The 23584-nt window shown below is 37.8% G+C and overlaps 1 protein-coding gene across 1 annotated transcript in view; it reads left to right on the top strand.

The window, feature by feature from the left end:
• The first annotated feature begins 4456 nt into the window (after positions 1-4456).
• The window catches only part of CEP152 (centrosomal protein 152kDa), a 73862-nt gene continuing 54734 nt past the window's right edge, over positions 4457-23584 (top strand). Inside the window, exons 1-7 of the mRNA XM_011967294.1 lie at positions 4457-4828; positions 9525-9618; positions 17716-17819; positions 18037-18106; positions 18188-18466; positions 19593-19743; positions 22337-22477. Coding sequence (XP_011822684.1) covers positions 9526-9618; positions 17716-17819; positions 18037-18106; positions 18188-18466; positions 19593-19743; positions 22337-22477 — 838 coding nt within the window. The 5' untranslated portion in view covers positions 4457-4828; position 9525. The remainder of the gene's footprint in view (positions 4829-9524; positions 9619-17715; positions 17820-18036; positions 18107-18187; positions 18467-19592; positions 19744-22336; positions 22478-23584) is intronic.

The following is a 23584-nucleotide window of genomic DNA, read 5'->3' as shown; positions in this document are numbered from 1 at the left end:
AAAAAAAAATCTACAAAGAAACTACAGCTAACTAATATTATACTTAAAATCATGGCCTGAGTCATTTCCCTCTAAAATCAGGAGCAAAGCAATGATATCTATTATCACTATTCTTGTGAATATAGTACTGGAAGTTCTAGCCAGTGCAATAAGACTGGAAAAGGAAATAAAAGGTATACAGATCAGAAAAGAAGAAATAAAACTGTCCCTATTTGCAGATAACATGATTGTTTATGTGCAAAATTCCAAGGATCTACAAAAACCCACAAAATCCCCAAATTCAAAAAATGACCAAAAAATCCCTCCTAGAACTAAGTTCAGCAAAGCTTAGAGGATACAAGTTAAACATACAAAATTAAATTGCATTTCTATATATTAACAATGAACATATAGACACAAAATTTAAAATGTCATACTATTTACAGCTGCTAAAAAGGACATGCATGTAAACCTAACAAAATATGTACAAGACGCACACTGCAAATGACAGAATGCTGATGAAGGAAATCAAAGAAGATCTAATAAATGGAGAGCATACTGTGTTCACACATTACAAACTTCAATATAAGAAAGATGTCAACTTCCCCAAATTGATACACAGATTTCCTGTCAAACTTTCAGCAAGATTTTTGTAGATACAGATTATTCTAAAATGTATGTGGAAAGGCAGAGGAAATAGAATAGCTAAAACAATTTTAAAAAAGAACAAGGTGGGAGGAGTCATCTGATTTTAAGACATTATATCATTTTAAAGACTGTATTGATGTTGGTGGAGGAATAGATACATAGGTTAGTGGAACAAGATGGAGGACCCAGAAGCAGACCACTCAAATATGTCCAACTGATTTTTGACAAAGATGCAAAGCAACTCAATAGATAAAGGCTAGCCATTTCAACAAACGGTGCTTGTGATAGCTAATACTGAGTGTCAACGTGATTGGATTGAAGGATTAAAACTACCTCAGACCCCCGTGTGTACTCTAGTCCAATAAGCCATAGTACATAGAAACACAATGGAAAATAATATTTTTACATTTAAAAGCTGTTTCACACAATCTCTCTTTTTTTTGCTTTTTTTTGCCACAATCCTGAGAAGTGGGTATTATCATCCCAATTTTCAGGTAAGGACTTTGAGGCTTTTGAGTGTTAAATTGTTATGGACAATGCTAGTAGATAGGAGAGCTGGGACTTGAACTCAGATCTTCTTACTCTAAGTTCTGTGTTCCTTTGAGGATAGTATTCCTTGATGATAGCACTTTGGATAGCAATCCTGTGGTGGCATTGCTTTGACCTGATAGCTTTGACACCAAAAAGGAGGAAAAAGGAGAAATGATGGTTTAGCTTTACTTTTATAAATGCTTGTTAGTGGGAGGGACCCCATCTCATCAATAATGCGACATTTTCCCTTGAAATGTCTCACCCAGCTCATAGGTGTGCCCATTTAAAACATGCAAGGCAAACATGGAGCAAACGTTTCACAAATAACCTTTCGTTCCGCATTTGAGATCTTTGGCAGTTTTACTTTCTTCCCCCACATTTGCCTTTGTTATCCCAGAATGCCTCTGTCTGCTTGTGTTTCTTCAGATGTGCACACCATTACCTGACCTCTGTAGAATGCCTTTCCTATTCTCCCAGGCTTAAAGCTCTTCTATGGACTACCTCCTTCCTGCCTTCTTCTCCAGACTTACCTCTAAATTTAAGATTCCTGCACTTTTGCTGGTCTGGCCTTCAGATTTCACTCATGCCAATCAACTGGCCTGTTGAGCTCTCTCCTTCTCTTCTTCCTCGAACCTGCCTTGATAGATTCATCCTTAGGTGTTCACTTTCCCTAGAATTATTGCCTATTCTTACTACACTTAGTAAACATTTTTGTTATTATTTATCTTTCTATGTAAGGATCTTGTAACTCAAAATGTTGGTACCTTGAGCATAGGAGTCCTACCCTGCACCTAGGCTAGGACTTAAACAGGATAGGTGGTCAAAGAAAATTTAGTCGAATATATCTATAACTCCACTAAAAACCATTTTTAGAGGCATGGCAAGATGGGAGGTTGATTTATTCTTTATTTTCCCTCTTTGTCACATATATACTAGGCTCACTAAAGTATTTTGTATGTAGTGATGAGCTCTGGGTTTGGAGATAAAGGACCTGGTTTCAAATACTGTCTGCCTTGTATTAGCTGTGTAGCCTTGGACAAGTCACTTAATTTATTTTTATGTAAGTTTCTTCAACTGGAAAATGGGGTAGGAATACCTAGGCCCCCCACAGTGTTGTAGTGAGAACCGAATGAGATAATGCTTGTGAAATAATTTACCAATCTGTAAAGCACTGTGTAAAGGATTATAAACACTGCCTGCTCCTGTGTGTCCCCTGACACCTTTTATGCTTTCATCCTTCTAAGAAGCAGTTGTTTGTGCATGGGGATCACCTGGCATTCTTGTTGCAGCACTCCATTATAACCCTCAGCACAGAAGTTTGCCAGTCGACTTCAGTGGGATGTGAGAAGTGAAAAGTGCATTTGATTCTCACTAAGATGCCTTGGCTCGGATTCAACAAATGCCATTTACTTGAATGCCTTTTATTTGCTTTTACTGCCCGCCCACCCCCCGCCAAAATCTTCATCTATTTGTTCATTTATTCATTTACTCATTTAATGTAATTGTTTTGAGTGCCTACTAGGGTCATGAAACATGTTAGATACCCAAGAAGTAAAGTGAGTACTTCAAGATATTCACATTGTACTGAGTGTAACAGACACACAAAAACTTATAGTAGATATAAGAACTATAATAGGATATATAGGATACACTGTGTACAGAGGTGGGAAAGATCATTCTGCGAAGTGAGGGAGTGTGTATCATGAAAGGCTTCAAAAGAGGTGATAGTCTATCTCGAAAACTAAGTAGGAGGAGAACTAAGGTAGAGGCAATGCAGGTGAAAGAAACAGCTTTCACAGCAGGTGAAACAAAAAAAGCGCTCTGGGAACCATTGTTAGCTCAGCCTGTGATTTCATTCATTCTATTACAGTGGATTAAATTACCTGTTATTTGCCAAACCCTATACTAGTTTATGGGGTTACAGGGGTCAGTGTAGGCATGGGGGTGGATGGTGAAGTAGCAAAGGAAAACTAGCCACATTATGAAGAGCCTCGAACAACCATTTTACTCCACGCCAGTACACATGGGAAAGAGTTGAAAGGATATGTGAACCTGCTGCCACCAATTCCTTTATTATTCACTGGAACTGTTTCAGCCAGAGAAGATAGACACAGTACTGGGCTTCACTGAAGACTGGGTGGCGCTGTCTTTAGGGGCAGGTTAATAATATACACCTAAGCGACAAGAACACTTACACCCGAGGAAATTAGAATACTGAACAGACACGTGGACAAATGTGCCATCTTATCAGTTTAAAGAAGCAAAAATGTAAACAAAGCGGCACCTAGTAAGATAGAAGACAAAGCAGAACATCTAAGGCTGTTAGGTAATGGGGAAGCAGGTGCCTTAGAAAACACGAAGGGCAAATGTAAAAAACCTCTAAGGCAAGAGTTCGTTGGGGAATCTGCGGGATTCTGTGTGCTGAAGCGTAGGCGGCACGAGTCACCTCTGCAGTCTCCGCTACCAAAGGGGCAAGGGGTCCCGGTAAGGCCGGTGCACCCTGGCGGAAGGTGGCGGGCAAAGCGCCTCGGCGTCTCTAGGCAACCGATCAGCCCGCCCACTCCAGAGTAACTTCCTCGTAATTGGGTCACGAATTCACCAATGGACGCACAGGGGGAGCTTCCCGCCACCTCTGGCGCCCGCTTTCAAACAGCCGTACTTTGCAACTGCGGGCGGACTTCTCAACCAAGCTTGAGGAAGGCGGAGACTTCTGCTTCCTCGCTCTGCCCCGAGCCGGCACGGCTCCGCCCACCGGGCGAGCTTCTAGTCGGCGATTGAAGGAGGCGACTGCTCCTTAAGGGCCTCCGCCCCGTGGGTTCGGTTGTGACTAGGAAGGAGCTAGTGGACTACAACCAGGGTAAGGGGGTTTGCTAGAAGTTGGTCTTCCGCCAGGGCTAGAGTTTCCTCGCGGTAACAGCCTCCGTGGCCTCTGGTGAGTTCTGATTCACGGGTGGGCTTGGACCTGGGGTTAGAGGAGTTGCGGGGTCCTCGGGATCCTGGCTGAGGGTTCCCCGGGGGCTGACCTGCCCTCTCCCCAAATCCCGCGGTGGTGGACTGCCCGCAAGTTGCGGGCTCAGCTTTTACCATTAACGTGTCATTTAGACCTCTTCATTCCTCCAATATCCTATTTAGAAGCGACATATGGGAAACCCGCCTCGTTTCCAAACTGCTGGGGTCGCCCCGAGACCCTACTCTGCGGACCCCGCCTTGGTCACCCTGGCGTTACTCCTGGCTCACAATAGGTGCTGTGTGCACGTGTGTTGACCGAGTACAAGTGACGCTGGCACCCAAAGCCAGCAGTCCTGGGTTATGGGCCCCGTGTGGCTTTGGTCATGTTTGTAGTGCTGTAGCTGACGCCAAACAGTTCCTCAAGGTCATTCGCTTAGCCTGTGGATGCCTATTGTGTATTAGCATTACTCGCTCCGCTCTCTGAGCAACTTAAATCAATTTGTCCAAAGTGCTGTCATTAGCACTGATCACAAGATGTCGTGATCATTTGTTTATATGTCTATTTTCTTTCCCTCCATCACGTCCCGTTAAACTGTAATCTTGAACAGTGCTTGGTAAATTGTTGAATGAATGAATAGGGCGCCTCCACCAGGTGTTGCAAGTCTAAACCGAGCTGTGTGCTCTGGCTATTTCCATTCTAGAAGGCGAGTTATGTCAGCAAGTAAGTAGAATTTCCCAACTCCCAGTGCAATTCTTAGAGACCCCTTTTTTGGGGGTTTATAACCCTTTCTATATCGTAGTCATGAACTCGAGTCTGATTTAAGCCTGTTATCACCGTATACCTTCATAGTGCGTGACAATGAACATGCACTCCCCAGACAGGTGAATGCACTCAACTAAAGAGAAGCTGAAGTAGAAGCCATAAGAAAAGCATAAGACATACAGTCTGAAAGTGCAAAGGAGTGGCTTATTCTATGGGGGAACAGGCTTGGAAAGGCATCTTGAAGGAGGGTGGCATTTTTGTTCCATAGGAAGTTGCATTCTTTGAAGTGACATTTCTCATAGGCTGCACACTCACCTTTTCTCAGATATGCGGAATCCTCTTTATTCCCGTAACCTCTTCGGTAGCTGTCAGACTCCTATTCATCAGTAATAATGTCATAATGGTAATAAAACTAGAATGTATTGATTGGTACATAGTGCTAATTACTTTACATGTATTATCTTGTGAATCCTCAGAATCAATCTTTGAAGTAGGTATTGTTTCCACCCCCATTTCATTAACGAAGAGGCAGAAACGGTTTGCTCAAGACTGCACTGCTGATAAATAAAAGAGCCAGAATTGAGCTCAGGTTATCTGAATGAGTGCCCTCATTCTTAGAGCCAGTTATAGCCATATTGTGTCCTTTAAGATTTATTTCTAATCTAAAAGCTCTTTTTTTTCTGTAAAAATTCTCTAAACTATCCTTTCTTCTTAGGAAAAGTTAATTTGTGCTTTGTACTTTCATCTACTACGGAATTTATTACAATATGTTATTGTAACTGTTTACATCAGTGGCTCTAAGAGAGGATGAGCAGAGACAGTGAGCTCCTCATGGCTGGTACCATGTTTTAGATGTATCTAGGATGTGATCTGGAACACAGTGGGTATTCAATAAAATTTTATTGAAATAATGAATTCCTATAAGGTAACATGCCTGTATCATATTCAGTCAACGAATATTTGTTATGTGCCTACCATGTGCAAGCGGGTAGATACATTTTAATTCTGCCTTCAGGGTGCTTATAGTTTATTAGATGAGGCGAAAACAATACTACTTTTGCTTTGTAATCTTTTGTCTAAATAAACACTGATTGGTTTTGTTGTAAGGAGGGCAGAGAAAATTAGGGACAACGAAAGAAATGCTGGGTCAGAGCATCCATCTGAGTGTAACAACAGGACATACTTTTTGTAGTCTTGTTAAGGGTTCAGAAAAAGTTATCTAGGAAGAAAGTCTACCAGACTGCTACTGAAAAAGAAAACCAAAACATACTGTACACTTATTCTGCATCTTGATTTCTTAAGTAGTCAGCCTTGAGTCAATAGATATAGAAAATTTTCATTATTTTTACTAGTGGTATAGTATGACAAATTCAAAAATAATTTTACTAGTGCAAATGTTCATTTTCAATATATTAATTTTGATAGTTTTCAAGATGGTTTAGCAGTTCATATTTTCACCAGGAACTCGTGAGCCATACAAAATACAAAATGGTCACCACTGGGTGATAATTTTTTTTTTTCAATCTAGTGGTTGTTGAAAGTGGCATATTGTTGTTTAAATGACACTTTTTTGAAACATCACGAGCTTAATCATCTTTTCAAACTAATTGATGTACAGTTTTTAAAATAAATTGTCATGTCAGTCGCCCAATTTTATATTGGATTGTCTGTCTTTTTAAGAATTTTATATTGGGACTTTGTCAGGTGCTTTGCAAATATTTTTCTGATTCTCATTTTTCTGGACTTTGTTAGTGATGTATTTTTTCTTTTTTTTCTTTTTCTTTTCTTTTCTTTTTTTGGGGATGGAGTCTCGCTCTGTCGCCAGGCTGGAGTGCAGTGGTGTGATCTCGGCTCACTGCAAGCTCCGCTTCCCGGGTTCACGCCATTATCCTGCCTCAGCCTCCCGAGTAGCTGGGACTACAGGCGCCCACCACCACGCCTGGCTGATTTTTTTGTATTTTTAGTAGAGGCGGGGTTTCACCATGTTAGCCAGGATGGTCTTGATCTCCTTACCTCGTGATCCTCCCGCCTCGGTCTCCCAAAGTGCTGGGATTACAGGCTTGAGCCACAGCGCCTGGCTGTATTTTTTCATACACAATATTTGACTTGTTAATGATGTCTTTTGCCTTAAACAAAGTTTTGTTTTTTGTGGTTAGGTTTCCATCACATTTTTCTTTATGGCTTTTGGGTTTGCTATCTTGCTATTTTTTTTTTTAAAGCTGTCTCTTTTGTTGTTCTGAATATTATACTAAAGTCTCTGGTAGCAGTGATAATGAGTGGTGATTAATAAGTTAAAGTATTAGCTTTTATTTTAGTCTCATTTAAAATATGTATTACCTTTTCAGTATATATATTTTTAACCACGTAAGTTGATCAGATTTCTCTTTATACCTGAAATCATTTCTTAAAGCCTTTCATAGTTTATAGTTCTCATAAGGAAAACTTATACCTTTTTTTTCTTCAGTGGGGGAGACTTTGGTAATGCCATGTTTTGGATTTAAAATAACATTAAAGATATATGCTTTGATATTTTACATTCTCTTTACTTTAAAAACAATAACGTAAGTATTCGTTATCTGAGAAAAAGTAGCCCTGTATTTAAAATATTAGTAGCTACATTTTTAGCAATAGGCTCTTATAAATCTTAATGTTCTTTTTCAATAATCAACATCAGTTGATGGCAGGTTAATAAAGGATTGGAACAAACCTCCTTTCTCTAACTTCAGGAGAAATTAACCCAAATTCCGTATTTTGTCTTGTATTTGTATTTAAATGAAAGAGAGGTAGAAGACACAGAATTCAGAAGCAGAAAGGATTTTTTCTGCCTGGAGGATTCAGGAATGTCTTTAAGGTCCAGTTTAATTTCATCACTTTTAAGGAGATGGGATTTAATTGGGCTAGTATTTTCATTATTCATATATAGTGTTCTCTACACTATTAAGTCCATTTGCAGTAGTAGAAAAAAAATCTAGAGACTTGTGATTGTGTGTTTTTTCCTCACCATTTCATATTATAGGCTCTTTACCATACTCATATCTTCATCTTCTGTTGATATACAAAAGGCATCTTATAGATGGACTTAGATTTATTTTCCTCAATATGCATGTCTCTTCCCCCTTTAGCCCTGGCACAAGGGTAGAAAGGAGTAGGTGTGGTCTGAGAAGCAGAGGCTGGAGGGTTTTAAGTTGATGTAAAGAGTCTGAGTTGATATGAGTTGAAAGGGACGGGTTGGGTGTAAGGACCAGAGAGGAAGGGATTAGAAGGTAGACAGCAAATTTGAGGTTGGCCAAGAAACATAACTCAGTCTTTGAAAAACAAAAACTTGACATAGGGGGATTTTCACCACTGAAATTCATATGTGTGTTAATCTTTAATACCATATTCATCTAGTCTAGCTTGCACATTTCCTTTTCACACTTTAATATCTACAACATAGACTGCATCCTAAAATTAATGTTATGTCATAATTTGATTGCCTACATCTTGTTCCTACTGCTACAAATGGAACTGCATCATAGAATCAAAGACATCTTAGATCTGATGAAATGGGGTATTGTCTACTCTAGAGCTATTGGCTTCCACGAAAGTTTGTGATATAGTTCTTACCTGTTAAGATGAGGGAGCTAAGTTCTTTATGGTAAAATGCATTTGGATTGCTGGGTCTCTATGCTTCTGATTTTACTTCCAATTTAATGACATTTTAGAGCTTGAAAGATGTAGTGAATGAGTTGTGGCTCAGGCTCACATCCAAGTGTGTTTCATTGGCATGAACGACAGTGGACTGAATGGAGGGCAGTGTTAGGCCAGGTAATTGATGACACCTGCCTACTTTTTTTTTTGTTGGGATTGTTCAGAGCTTTGAAGTTCTAAGGGGTTTATGTGTAGTGTCAGGATCCCTAAGTATAATTTAAATCAGCAGCAGCTTTTTTGACTGTAAGTAGTTGAAAACCCATTTCCTGCTGCTGCTTCTGCCGCAGCAGTGACTGCTCCCCAGGGAACTCTTGCTGTTGCTTTTGGAATTGGAAGTCCACAGTGGTGGAGCTTCACAGCCTTCACTTCTGTTTTTCCTGAGTGTATTGCCAGAACCTGATTTTATCAAGCTTAAGAGGAGGACGTTTAAGACTTATATTTTGTTGCGCGCTCTATGGCATTTACTGAATTGTAAATGGTTTCTGGGTAGCAGTTACTCATGATTTAGGGGCCCTCTTGTAAAGCATGATATTTGGATTTCTGATATTAAAAAAAAAAAATGAAGCAATTAGGGTACTGCCTGTACCATGTTTAATATATCACATTTGAAATTTTGTTTGAGCTTATAAGATTTTTACATTTGGCACATTTCTAGTTTATTACTATTGTCATTTTTTATGTGGACAAAAAATCTTACTGTTTTAACTTATATTTTCAGACCACTAGAAAGGTCTATTCATAGTTTTATTACCGATTTGCATTTTTTTCTGTTCCATGAATTGCTGTCATATAGCTATTTTCTATGAAATGCAATTATTTGTATTGGCCATAATGGAGTTACACATATGTTCTCCCAGTCTGTTTCTGTCTTTTCACTCTGTGTATGTATGGCATCTCTTATGTAGTTTGTTCTGGGGAGATTTTATGGAATATTCAGAAACCAAACATCTTCCCCTTCCCACAGGATGACCATGTCATTAGACTTTGGCAGTGTGGCACTACCAGCGCAAAATGAAGATGAGGAATATGACAAAGAGGACTATGAAAGAGAGAAAGAGGTAGGTTGTTAAAAAAAAAATAAAGAGAGAGACCCTAAACCCAGTCTTTAACAAGTTTTATTTCTTGATCAAAATTATATCATCTTGTGTCATTTTGAAGGGATTTGGATTTTTTTTTTTTTAAAAAAACAACCCTAAACTCTGCTTGCTATTTAGACTGAAAAGGTGGGTAAGTGGAATGCTTCTGTTTTTGAGGCAAGAATAAAACACAACGTGAATAATGCCATCAGATAAATGGTTAAATTTTTCTTTTCATTTAGGAGGTAATAGTAGACTTTGGAAGTGGCAGGTTAGTTTCTAGGTGCTTGTAACATTGCCATGAATAAGTCTGACAAGGCTCTTTGCTTTGGGTAGTTTACATCCTAGTGGGATGGCAGACAATAAGCAAGTAAACAAGTGAGTAAAGTAATTTGAGTGAGTGATAATATATCATTGATAAATGACAGGAAAACAAACTGGAGTGCTATGAAAGCAATTGGTAGGGGATTGCTGTAGATGGGCTGGTGAGGGAAGGTCTGTGGGAGGAGGCAATAGTTGAGCTGAGACTTGACTTATGAGAAGGAACCAGCCATGCCGAAGCCTGACGAAGAGCAGTCTAGGCCAAAACACCAAAGACTGTAAGCTGGGAAGTTGGGAAGAGACCCGTGTATCTGTGGCGCAGCCAGAAGGCCACGGTTTTGGGTACATATAAGCCAGTGCTGGGTGGTGGATGTGGCTGTCAGATCATGGAAAGCCATGATAAGGTGTTTGTATTTTATTCTTAGAGCAATGGGAAGCCAGTGGAGGATTTTAAGCAGGGAAAAGTGATATCATATTTTTGAAGATCTTTCAGAAGGCTGCATGGTGAATAGATTATAGAAGGAAAGGAATAAAAGGGAGAGACCATATTATTTATATATAAAGTGTTTAGCAGAATACGTGGCACATAGCAAGTGTTCAGTAAATGGTGGCAATAGTAATAGCAGCAGTAGTAGTGTTATTGGTGGAAGTCAAGTTAATTGTTTTGGTTGTTTTTAGTGTAAGTCAAATTTCTTGATTATCTATGATAAAAGGCTTCTTTTGTCCTGACACTATTTTTTTTTTATTTTTTTATTTTTATTTTTATTTTTTTTTTGAGACGGAGTCTCGCTCTGTCACCCAGGCTGGAGTGCTGTGGCCGGATCTCAGCTCGCTGCAAGCTCCGCCTCCCATTCTCCGGCCTCAGCCTCCCGAGTAGCTGGGACTACAGGCGCCTGCCACCTCGCCCCGCTAGTTTTTTTGCATTTTTTAGTAGAGACGGGGGTTTCACCGTGTTAGCCAGGATGGTCTCGATCTCCTGACCTCGTGATCCACCCGTCTCGACCTCCCAAAGTGCTGGGATTACAGGCTTGAGCCACCGCGCCCGGCCTGTCCTGACACTATTTTTTATATGACCCATTTTCCAACATGTAAAGAAATATTTAATAGTTATTGGGGACCATTAGTATTAATAGGAAGCAAGGAATAGCGTCAGTTGACCATTGTTCATGTGGCTGGTGGTAGAATTATGGCAGGGATAGAAAGCTGGCAACTTGCTGGATTTGGTTCATAGACAGGTATTGTCTTTTAAAAAATTGAATCTGTATTTGAAGATTCAAAAATTTTATGCAGCACTGCAGATTCTCTGGCTTATCTAAAAAACATCCAAAGCTCTGGCCACACCTGGCCTGTATTTGCACATGGCAGCAGGCGGGCTGGAGCTGAGCAGTGGCTCTCCTTCCCCAGCTGGCCACGGTCCCCACTTCTCACACAGACATGGGCTTATGCACTCAGACCTGCCTGCTTCACTCTGGTAAATTCTCTGCCAGGTCCCTGAGGGCATTTGAGTTTATGACCCTGGAGAGGGTTTCTGGATTTTGGCAGGGCCCCTCACAACAATTGTTGTGGCAAGGATGGGAATGAGGATTTTCTGTTACTTTGAACCTGCAGCATGAGGTTTTCATGACTGGGCTTGGATAGTTGGCTGGGGTTTAGCCACTGGGATTCTTGAGAGGGTCAGTTTAAGTAATCACTACTGTAAAGAAGAAAAAATATTTTGACAGGTGATTTTTCATTGAGAAATATATTAGAGAGATAGGTAGAGTGTTAGAGCTTACTGCCAGTGTATTGTGTGGTTAAAATTTTAGAGGGAATACTAGTCAAGGAGGCAATTAATTCTAGATAATATAGAAAATAGCTATTTGGGATCACTTCTTTGATAGATTGTATGCTGGGATAGGGAATTTCAGGGGAAAAGTTGTTCTTGAAAGATCAAATATCTAAGAATGAGTATTTCCAGCAGAGTGGAAGGATATATAGCTAAATTGGCTCTAACATGATGATTATGGTTAAATTTGTAAAAAACTTCATGCTAATAAAAATATTTTTACTTTAAAAAATAGTTGCTGCAAGGAAAACAGATTAGAGGCTAGAGAGGTTCAGCTTTTAGTGACAAACTTCAGAACTGTTCACAAATCTTCAGCTGTATATATACTTTGTCACTACAAGTTAAAGTAATAAATTGGGTGGTCAAACCCAAGCTTGCATGTGTATCTAGAAGGCTTTTTAACTGTCTCAGTCTTCCTGACCCAGCAATAGCTGAATGGCTCACAGCCTTAAGAGATTAAAGAAAAAAAGCTGTTTTTTCCTGTCTACCTGGTTGGTAGCTTTGGGACTACGGCTTTGGGATTGTGGCTAGATTATAACTGTTAGCAGTGGGCTAATGCATATTGCTTTCTCTACTTAGTGAATCACTTTGTGTTCAATTCGCTGACGTGGGAGGAATGCCTTTATCCCTGATGATGTGCTATAAGGCTTACCAGGCATACCGCATCTGACTCATAGTCTATCCTGCTAAGGGTTTGTGAGAGCCTCTCTTGGTACATGGTTGGATAGTCCTGATTTTCACTGTCTGGGATGAAAGGCCAGTTGCTAATACAGCATGTTTTTCCAAGCTGTGTTTAATTTTGTTGCTTTGGTGCCAGTTGGGATTTTGTCCACATGTGCCCATATCCCAGTGAATACACCATTCCAACCTTCATGCCATCCTAAAGAGCAGCTTTACAATTATGATTTAGCCTTTTCCATTTCTATTCTCTCCACTGTTAGCATTGAAGATCAAATGGAGAAAGTGCCTTTAACATTCAGAAAAAGGAAAGGATTTAGTAAATACGTTATTCAATATTTAGAGGATATTTAGACCAGTGGATCTCAAGCCAGAGACCATCATGAATAGACCCATATTTTGCAAAAAAACCAAAAAAACAAAAAAACAAAAAACAAGCAAACAAAAAACAAGAATTTTGTAAAAAAAAGTCCTATAATCTATTTCCAAAGTGCTGCAACTCTTAATGGTACATTAAGTTGGTCCACTGTGGGTCAAGGCATAAATGCATGGTAGAGAGGTACATAAACCACAGCTTCTCACAGTGTTTTAACTGAAACTCCATCTCTTATAAATAGTTGACAGAGCAGATTAGGGTGCAGATCAGCGAGGGTGATGACATCATAGAGATATGTATCATGTCGGTTAATATCCATTAATTGTCACACATTACTTATGTTTCTCCTAACTTACTGGAGGACATTACTTTCTGATTGTACTCTTGAGAGCTGCTAATACTTGTCGTTCTTGCTAAGGAGGAGATCTCATCCAAAGCAAACTTTTCTTTATAAAGCTGTCCCAGAAAATAATTCAGAAGCTCTTGTATTAACTCATTCATAATGTAACAATGTGACTTTGCAAAAATACTCTTCACTTAAAGTCACTATACTTGTGATTGCACAGTCAGATATTACAGAGATACAGTTTTGTTTTTTTTTTTTGAGATGCAGTCTCGCTCTGTTGCCCATGCTGGAGTGCAATCGCGCAATCTCGGCTGGTGCTGCCTCCCGGGTTTGAGCGATTCTCCTGCCTCTGCCTCCCAAGTAGCTGGGATTAGAGGCATGGGCCACCATGCCTGGCTAATTTTTTTTGTATTTTTAGTAGAGACGGCGTTTTGCCATGTTGGCCAGGCTGGTCTTGAACTCCTGACCTCAGGTGATCCAACTGCCTTGGGCTCCCAAAGTGCTGGGATTACGGGCGTGAGCCACCGTGCCCAGCCCCAGATAAAGGTCTTTTTGTAATAGGAATGCTTGTTATAAGCCTCTTAGTTGTTGGTAAAGCCACAGCTTAAAGAAGATTGCCATTTTGGACTCTCACAGTCAGCTGGAGTAGACGTGTACTTTCTGCAGTGTCACCAGAAGTAGCTCTGTGGTGGTTGTTGGTTCTAGATAGTAAAATTATCTGTTTATGTGTGTATATGTTCTGGAGCTGGTGATTTGGGGCAGAAATACTTGGTAATCTATGATGTCAAGATAGTATTTGCTGATGACGGGTCATTTAGTGATGACATCTTTGAAAATGATCTTGAGTAGAAAGGTAGATGTTTTAAGTAGCAGGTGGCAGATAGAAGCTTGCACCTGGCAATACTGACTTGGTTTCTATATCGGTACTTCTCTAATAGAATAATAAAGCTCCGCAATGAGCTTGGCATCACGTATTTTAGAGGCAAGCTTTCCATTGTGTAGCCTTTCTTCCACTTTTTTTTTTTTTGAGATGGAGTCTCGCTCTGTCGCCCAGGCTGGAGTGCAGTGGCCGGATCTCAGCTCACTGCAAGCTCCGCCTCCCTGGTTCACGCCATTCTCCTGCCTCAGCCTCCCGAGTAGCTGGGACTACAGGCGCCCGCCACCTCGCCCGGCTAGTTTTTTGTATTTTTAGTAGAGACGGGATTTCACCGTGTTAGCCAGGATGGTCTCGATCTCCTGACCACCCTTCTTGCACTTTTTAACTGCCTTGTTTGATGTAATTACGGAAACATTTTGATATTTTGTTTCCACTAGAGGGAGTTGTAAAGCTAGTATTTGTTTACATTTAGCGTGTATCCATGAAAGCATTATTTAATAATTCATAGTTGAAAATATCAGAATCTTTTTAGAAGTGTACTAAGAGGTCACCTGTTCAAAGGGAATATGACCGTTAGGTATTCCATTTGCTACCCTTTCTCTTGGGAGAAGATTATTGTATGGTTTGTAATTTGAGGCCTCTTGCCTTCATTAATATTGAGGATTATAGGCTCTGAAGATAATCTGTTTAGTTAATTTAAGTTGAAAATCCTGACAGAAGGTTTACATGTTCTCTGTTTTACATTTGCCCCTGAATGTAGGCTTTTGTATGTCCTACATGGGTTATTGCAAAGTGTTTTGTTAACAAAGTAAAATGCTCTTTTTTTTTTTTTCTTTTTAAGAAAGAAATATGTGAAGTAGAAAGGGAGAGGAGTTTATAGAATGATTCTGAATTTATTTCAACTGAAGCCTTAGAGTGGTAAATTATCTTTTTTATAGGGAAGGTATCTGTTAAATTTTTAAACTCAGTTAATGCACAGTAATATCTGTTGAGATTACTGCTTGCAGCCAAAAAGCAGTCTGATGAATTTTAAATTAATGCCTAGTATTAAATCTTATCATTTATAAGGATTGTTATTTCTGTTCTTGAATCTGTATTTGGAAGTTTGATAGATCTTTAATGAGGAAAATTTATAGTTTCTAAATTTCTCTATTTGGTAACAGGTAACATGCATAACTAGATATGGCAATTTTATGTTTTATTGCACAGGGTTCAGTGACCAAAAAGCAATTTGCCAGTGTATATGAGGAGGGCACACTTTGATCCTGGGAAATGGAAACACTGGAGGATGGATTTTATTCCTGAATGGCCTTATTTAGGACGACTTCATTTAGCTTTTCTCAGCCCTGAAACTTATAGAAGCCAGGGAATATGACCCAGCTATGCCAAAGAACTTGATGGATAAATTTTTTGAAGATGAATTTTAAAATGTTAGCATATATGTAAAATATCTTGCAAGACTCTAAATACTATAGGGATGATTTTGCTAGTTGATGTTTATATGTGGATCCGGAAGCATTTTGATTAGCTGATTGCTTATACTCAAATTAATTTTTCTCTGTGGATGCCAATTTTGTGGTGTCACAAAGCTACAATAACTGCTGAATTATTATGTAGTTTTTTTGTTTTTGTGTGGGGGAAAAAAAGGCACCCCTGAATTTTAAGGCTATGTACTTGAATCTCACTGAAGGTTTAGAAGAAAATGTTCTTTCTGTTCAGAAGTCTTTACTTAATATAGGTATAAAAGATTTGCTTTGTTTTATTTTTCCTTGTGTAACATGTGGGGGTAGTCTTTTGCCTTAAAGCAGTGATGCATGATTATAGACAACAAGTGGTACTACTTTTAAAAGACCTCATAGATGCGATTTTTTTCTCTAGTGCATTTGTGTCTTTGTAGAATTGCTTTGCTACCTTTCATATGAGGCATGTCATATACAAATATGTTGATGTGTCCTGTTTTGTTTTGCATATTGTGTCTTTTGTATTTCTTGTTTTTTATATCTCTCAGTCAACTCTGATATGGCTAATTCTCAAAATGATTTTTCAAGCACCTTGCATGTGGAGGTGAGCAATACATGAGGGTCTTGCGTGTTCATGTTAGCATTAAACAGATTTAAAGATTAAGATAACTTTTCATTGAAGAAAGTATCTTTCTCTTGTTGCATCTTTAAAAAAAAAATGGATTGAGAAAACCTTAAAAAAAAACCCATCCAGTGAATATGAGAAATAAATATAGATGAAGAAGTATTCCCACCCACGTGGCTCCAACATACTCTATTCCGATTTCCAAATTTTATTTCACCAAAGCTCAGTTAAGAATTTGGGGCATTCCTTTCAGACCTCCCATAAAATATATTTATTTAACTTTTACTATACATATTTTGTTTAAGAAAGTTTTTCTTTTTTTTTTTTTTTTTGTAACTCTTAACATTATACTCAGATATGTTTTATGGCCACATTTCATTTCTTTTGTATTAATGACAGGCAAAGTGGAAAAAAAATAACCTGCTGTAGACCAAGGAACATCTCATTTTTTTTTTTTCCTGAAAGGTTTTACAGAGTATTTAAGGTCTTTAAAATCCACTTGCATAATGTTATGGGTTTGATTTATGTACTTTGGAGGGATGTAATCAAGTTGTTAATTAAACTGGTGCTTAGTTTCTTAAAGAGAAGTAATTAGAAACAGTTTCCCAAAAAAGTATTTAGTAACATAATATTTGATCTTCTAATTGTTACTTAATTTAAGATATATATAAAATGGGATTTTTAGGGTAATATTATTATATTGGGTTTTGAAGAAAGACAATTGCAGATAGTTATGGAAATCCTAAAAGTTACTGAATTATGTCTTACAGAATAGCTGATTTATTCATCTTTTTATCATATTTGAAATTTGAATGAATTAACTTTGTCTGTCTAGTTTATATAATAAGCAGATTGCTAAAACTGATTTTTTTTCTAGAAAATAATAAGAGATAAATCAAATATTTAATATCAGGTGTAGTGTTATGCTTTTGCATGTGCTATCTATAGAAAACAGTCTTCCAACTCTTCTTTTACGCAGATGTTGTATGAGAGCAGAGTATTGTGTATCTTTTCATCTTTGGAATTAGATCTCTACTAATTAGTGACTCCCCCGGGTTTCCACGGGTTTCTACGTTATCAGAGCATTTAAGGGCTTCTAGGCCACCTGCTGCTGCTGCTGTTCTCATCACCTGGCCAGAGTGCATCTGGCTACTCACATTCCCTGTGGGACGTCTAATTGACAATTCCCTAGGGTCTGATTACTGGTAAAACAGCATTCTGAGACTTAGTCTGCCTGCCCTGTGATAACATAATACGTTGATTGTACCATTATTGTGACTTGCTGTGTTTCCACAAAAAGGTTTTTTAATTCTACTGTATGTGTATTTAAATCTTAGACCTTTGTTTAAAAAAAAAAAAAAAGCCTTCTGATATAAATCCTAAAATTATGCATTCCCCTTTACCCAAGTGAAATGATGAATATAATTTGTGTGGTACTTAAGAAGTTAGTTAAAGGAGGGAATTACGAACTTCTTTGACCTCTACAGTAAAAACCCACTCGTCCCAAGGCAGCTTTGGCTTGGTGTCTTGTTTTAAGTTGGTGTGATATTGATGCAGCCCTTTTGACTCAGTTGCAGCAGTTACTCACAGACCTTCCCCATGACATGCTGGATGACGACCTCTCCTCTCCCGAGCCCCAGTATTCGGACTGCAGCGAGGATGGCACAGACAGACAGTAAGCAGCTGAAGGCACTTTCACGTGTATATTGCAATTCTATAAGTCTTTTTCTTTTGATGAAGATTAATAATTACATGATTATAAAATTATAAATTGATTCTTAAAATTTTGGGTGAAGGTTGGAGGGAAAAATGTTAAAATCTTGGGGTTCTTTGTGTTATCTATGTACAAATAAATGATAGGCTTTAAATCGAAAGTATTCCTTTTTCTCAAGACCACATCATCCTGAGCAATTGGAGATGAGCTGGAATGAGCAAATGCTGCCCAAATCTCAAAGTGTAAATGTAAGTATCTGGTGTGATGGTGACGTTGATGAGGGTGGGAATGGATCTTCGTGCTTTTGTTTTACTCTTGTTATCTAATAGGACTATAATGAAATTCAGAGTTTATATGCTGGAGAAAAATGTGGCAATGTCTGGGAAGAAAACAGAAGTAAAACTGAAGACCGACATCCTGTGTACCATCCTGAAGAAGGTGGAGATGAAGGTGGAAGTGGTTATACTCCTCCAAGTAAATGTGAACAGACTGATTTATATCACCTTCCTGAAAACTTTAGGCCATATACCAATGGTCAGAAGCAGGAATTTAATAACCAACCAACCAATGTAATTAAATTTTCAGATCCTCAATGGAACCATTTTCAGGTATTGTGAAAACTTGACTTTGAAGAACTTGTGTGTGTGCACACACATTTGCGTGATGTTTGTATGTGTTCAGGAAATGTATGTGAGTGCAATGGTAAGATGATGTAACCACACAAAGTTCTGAGAGGGCACTTATGCAGGTTGATGGTGAATTAGTCATGGTATTTTCTGTTTACAGTCTAATACAATCATGATCTTAAGTCGGAAGTTTAAAATAGAGGCTCTTCGGACACAGTTGATTAAACATTAAAAGTTAAGTCTGCCAAAGAATAACCGTCCTCGTTTACTGCTGCTTCTACCACTGCACTGTGCTTTAGTGAGAAGCTATGTTCAGGTCTCTTATTGTCGTTTTTAAAGCAGTAATTCTGGGTAGGTGACATTTAATTTCCTCAGTTTTCTTGCTTACCACTCATAACAAATTTTAGGTTAAACACGTCAAAGCTGGTATCTGTTTTGTATGGTGATATAACAGCAGACAGGATGAATGTGAAGGAAAAAACAAAAAACCTTGTTTTTCCTGTGGGAGATTTTAATGAAGTAAGACCTCAGGATATAGTTAGTTGCTTCTTAGAATTTCTCGATGACAGCAAATACCTCAACAGCTAGTCTGTGTCACACAATGACAGGATGGATTTTTTTAGGGCTGTTAAGTGGTTATTTTCTCTTAATTCTATCTCTGTAGAGTGTTACTCATCCCATAAGAGTTACCGAATATTTATTAGTTATGAGGCACCGTATTCCATGTTCATGTTATTGAATATGTGCATTCTTATGTTCCCAAGATATTTGGCATAATCTAAATCATTTGTAATAAAATATTTGTATATAGTCTTATTAGAATTCTTGGGTTTTATTTATAAAATTGCCTTCATTGTGTGCTCAAAAGTAGAAGTTAGTTGTCTATAAATTATGTATTGCAGACTTTTAATTAATATTGTTAAGTAACAGTAAGTGCTACTTTTGAGCAGATACATATGTGTGTGTGTGTGTATAAAACTTTGTAACTGTACCAAAAGTAAGTTCTGTAACATAAAATTTAGGTGTCTAATTCAGATAATTTTGGAAGAAAAGGCCAAATCTTGTCAGTTTCGTTTGTTATCTATAATAGCAATTTGGTTCATCACAGGGTCCCAGTTGTCAAGGTTTGGAACCGTATAATAAAGTGACATATAAACCTTATCAGTCTTCTGCCCAGAATAATGGCTCACCAGCCCAGGCGATAACAGGAAGTGACACATTTGAAGGCCTGCAACAACAATTTTTAGGAGCTAATGAGAGTAGGTATCAAGTTTATATTTATTTTTTAATACCACATAATTGGGGAAATTTGAACACACAGTGAATATATGAGCACATTCAAGAATTATTATTTTTTGAGTATGACAATAGAATTGTGCTTGATATTTCAAAGAGCCCTTATTTTTAGAGATATATACTAAAGAATATTTATGAATAAACTGACATGAAGTCTAGGATTTACTTTAAAATAATATGCTATTGAGGGGTAATGTTGGGTGGGAATATAGATGGAGCTGAATTGGCCATGAGTTCATAATTGTTGAATCTGGGAAATGGGTTTACCTAGATTCATCATATTATTCTCTTTACTTTCTTATATATTGGAAATGTTCCATTAGGAAAAGTTAAAAGACATTTTCTCAACTTTATATTTCAGTCATTCTAGTTTAAGTCTTTTCTCCTCATTTGTATAGTGGTTAGTATCCTCACCTATCATACAGGAGACTGGGGCTCATTTGAAATTTAAAAAAAATTTAAAAAGACTTTTTATGAACTTTATATATATTTTTTTGACTGAAGCCTAATTTGGAAAATGAAACATAGTTTTCAGTCTCAGATTTTTGACTATATAGAAGTGTAATTTAATACATCAGCACTATCATCAACTTTTTTGTTTTGATTTTAGTTTTTAGTGTAATAATTAGTCAACTCTGATACAAATTACTTTATATTCAGAATTACTTAGATATCAGGTTCAGTCGTGTGACATTTGCCAAATTTTTTTTTGTGTAGTATGTATACAAATATGAGAATGAAAAAAGTGCTTATAGCTGCTAGAGAATTTTGAGATGCAATGCTAGTATCAAAAAACAAAAATCCCAAAATATAAACCTGTATAGTGACTGTACTGAATTACTCTTGTCATACTCTCTGGCATACTAAATAGCTTCTAATTATTGTGCATATTGAAGAGCCAGTGTAATTCTAGAGTGTGACAGCAAGTGTTTTTGTTTTATTTTTTTGTTTTCCTTTAATTAGTAGGGGAAAAGTCATACTGGATATTCCGGCTTGCCTGGGCTATACCAAAGAGAAACCTGGACTTTTGGGTTGTGACTTCATAGTGTTGCTTCCATCTTACACTGGGACAGCAGGGTAGTTACAGGGGGAGGCCCACAATTCATTTTCCCCTAAAGGAGTCAACAGCAAATATGAGGATGGCCTCTCTATGTTCTTCCGTTTTTTGTGGAATGAGGAAGTGGACAGTGTATATGATATAACTGGTTTTAGGTTGAGTAAATGAACCTCACAGCAGTGGCCTGACATCTCCTTAGTGTTTACTCTTTCAGTTCCCTTGAAAAGTTGTATTTGTATCTCCTGGTCTTTCTGCATATAAAAACCTGGTCTTTCTGCATATAAAAAATCCTCACCTTTCTTAACAGTCTGCACTTCTTCAAGTTGAGTTAGTTACACATTTGTCTAAATTTGACATTTGGAAGTTAATTAAATAATGGTAGTGCCAATTTAGTGATTATAGTTTCTTAGCAACAGTAGTTTAAAAAAAACAAGTTCGGAGAGAGATGGGACTAGCTCTGCTATAAGATCTATGAGGAGTTTGACTTGTATAAACTTTTCAGTCTTTAATTTTCTTTATTTAACCAGATCTCTTTTTAAAAAGAGGATGGAATTATTTAGTTAGCAAGTGGTTAAAACTCAGTAAATGCATTTATTTCTGATTGTAAGCTTACAGAAACATTGTTCTAGTAGGAAGTGAAGAACATTTATCATTATGTAGTTGAAGCATACCCACCAATCCTTTTTTTCATTTTTTTCCTGACTCTTTTTAAAGTGGTCCCCAAATGACTAGTTGTTTCTAAAACAAGACTTCAAAATCTTTTTTTTTTTTTTTTAATTATGGATTTGAGGAGTACATTTGCAGGTTTGTTACATGGGTGTATTAAATAATGCTGGGGTTTGGCTTCTAGTGAACCCATTACCCAAATAGTGAACATAGTACCCAATGGATAGTTTTTCAACCCTTCTGCCCCCACCCAAATTCTTGATTAATCTATTCACTAGCTAATTAATTCAGTTATGTGCCAGCATCAATATAAATATTATGTTTTCCCCACTCCTGCCTAAAATAAAATATTTTGAGGCTATCTAGAAATTTTCTTTAAGAATGATTTTATAGAAGCTGATGTACTTGTTTTTAATTTTCTGAGAGCATATTACTTTATTTCATTGCAGTTGTTATATACTAACTTTTAATTGGCTAAAACGGTAGGTAGTGATTCAGGGTTATAACTTAAACCAGTGACTTTCAAACTTTTCTAGCAGTGACCCACTGTAAGAACTGTATTTTTTTATTGTGATATGGTCTACAACATATATCTATATGAACAAGTATGTATAAATGAAACAAGTTTCACAAAATAAGACTGATTCTTACTACATGATACAATCGGATACATTCTATTTTATCTCTCTTTTTTTAATCCTAGTCATAATTCACTGAATTGATTTCATGATACTCTGAAAAGTTGTAGTCACAGTTTGAAAAGCACTGCTTTAAATGACTATAAATTTATATTTTGGTATGTTTTTATCTAATAAATTGTCTTTAATTCCCAGACTCTGCAGAAAATATGCAGATTATTCAACTTCAGGTTCTTAACAAAGCAAAAGAGAGACAACTGGAGAACTTAGTTGAAAAGTTAAATGAAAGTGAATGCCAAATTCGATATCTGAATCACCAGCTTGTAATAATAAAAGGTAAGATGCTGAATGCTGTCATTTACAGGGTACACTGAGCTAGGTATCTTGTTTCCAGTAACCTCATATTAACTACGAAACTTAGAGAATAAAAGCACTTGGTCAGAGGGCTCATAGTGAGTGAGGCATAGCAAAACAAAACCCAGGATTTCTGAGTGTTGGCCTTGGATTACTTCTCTTTGGAACACACTGTTTTGGAGGTCAGGTGTGGTAGCTTACGCCCATAATCCCAGCACTTTGGGAGGGGCCACGGTGGGTGGATCACTTGAGATCAAGAGTTCAAAACCAGCCTGGCCAACGTAGTGAAACCCTGTCTCTACTAAAAATGTAAAAATTAGCCAGGTGATGGCAGGCATCTGTAATCCCAGCTACTTGGGAGCCTGAGGCAGGAGAAGGAGAATTGCCTGAACCCGCAGGTAGAGGTTGCAGTGAGCAGAGAAAGCGCCACTGCATTTCAGCCTGGGTGACAGAGTGAGACTCTGTCTCAAAAAAAAAAAAAAGACACACTGTTTTGGAGTCCTCATTTTTTCCCTTTCTCACTTAGGCTTTTAGAATCGTTGAACATTATTTAACTGTACTGATGGCATTCTGTCCTAAAAAGTTGTTGATTCCTTATGTCATTACTCTAGATGAAGTATTCCAACTTTCAAAGTGATTTGTGTTTAGTTTGCACTGCAACGTTTTCTGAGGCTACAAATTAGCGTAAATGTTTTAATCCAAATAAGAGTTAGTGATTGTGAAGTGCCATGTCTGGGATAAACACATAGAGTAAATACAGATTCAAATTATAATTGTTTACTCCTTGTGCTTTCTCTAGTTTTGGTCCACGTTGAACTTTCATTTGTAGAATAATTATGTGATTGAACTCTAGCTCATTCAAATTTAACTGATGGTGAAAATGTCTCTTTCTGTAATGCTCATAACATTTATTTTGAGAGAAGAACTTGTGACCTGTTATAGCAAAGTACGTGGGAAGAATTTAACATTAGGTGAATGAAAGAGTTCATTGCAAATGGGTCGGGCGTGGTGGCTTACGCCGGTAATCCCAGCACTTTGGGAGGCCGAGGTGGGAAGATCATGAGGTCAGGAGATCGAGATCATCCTGGC

This window comes from Mandrillus leucophaeus, unplaced genomic scaffold, assembly GCF_000951045.1.
Source record: "Mandrillus leucophaeus isolate KB7577 unplaced genomic scaffold, Mleu.le_1.0 Scaffold798, whole genome shotgun sequence".
NCBI classification, from domain to species: domain Eukaryota; kingdom Metazoa; phylum Chordata; class Mammalia; order Primates; family Cercopithecidae; genus Mandrillus; species Mandrillus leucophaeus.
This window is presented reverse-complemented; position numbering and strand designations above follow the sequence as displayed.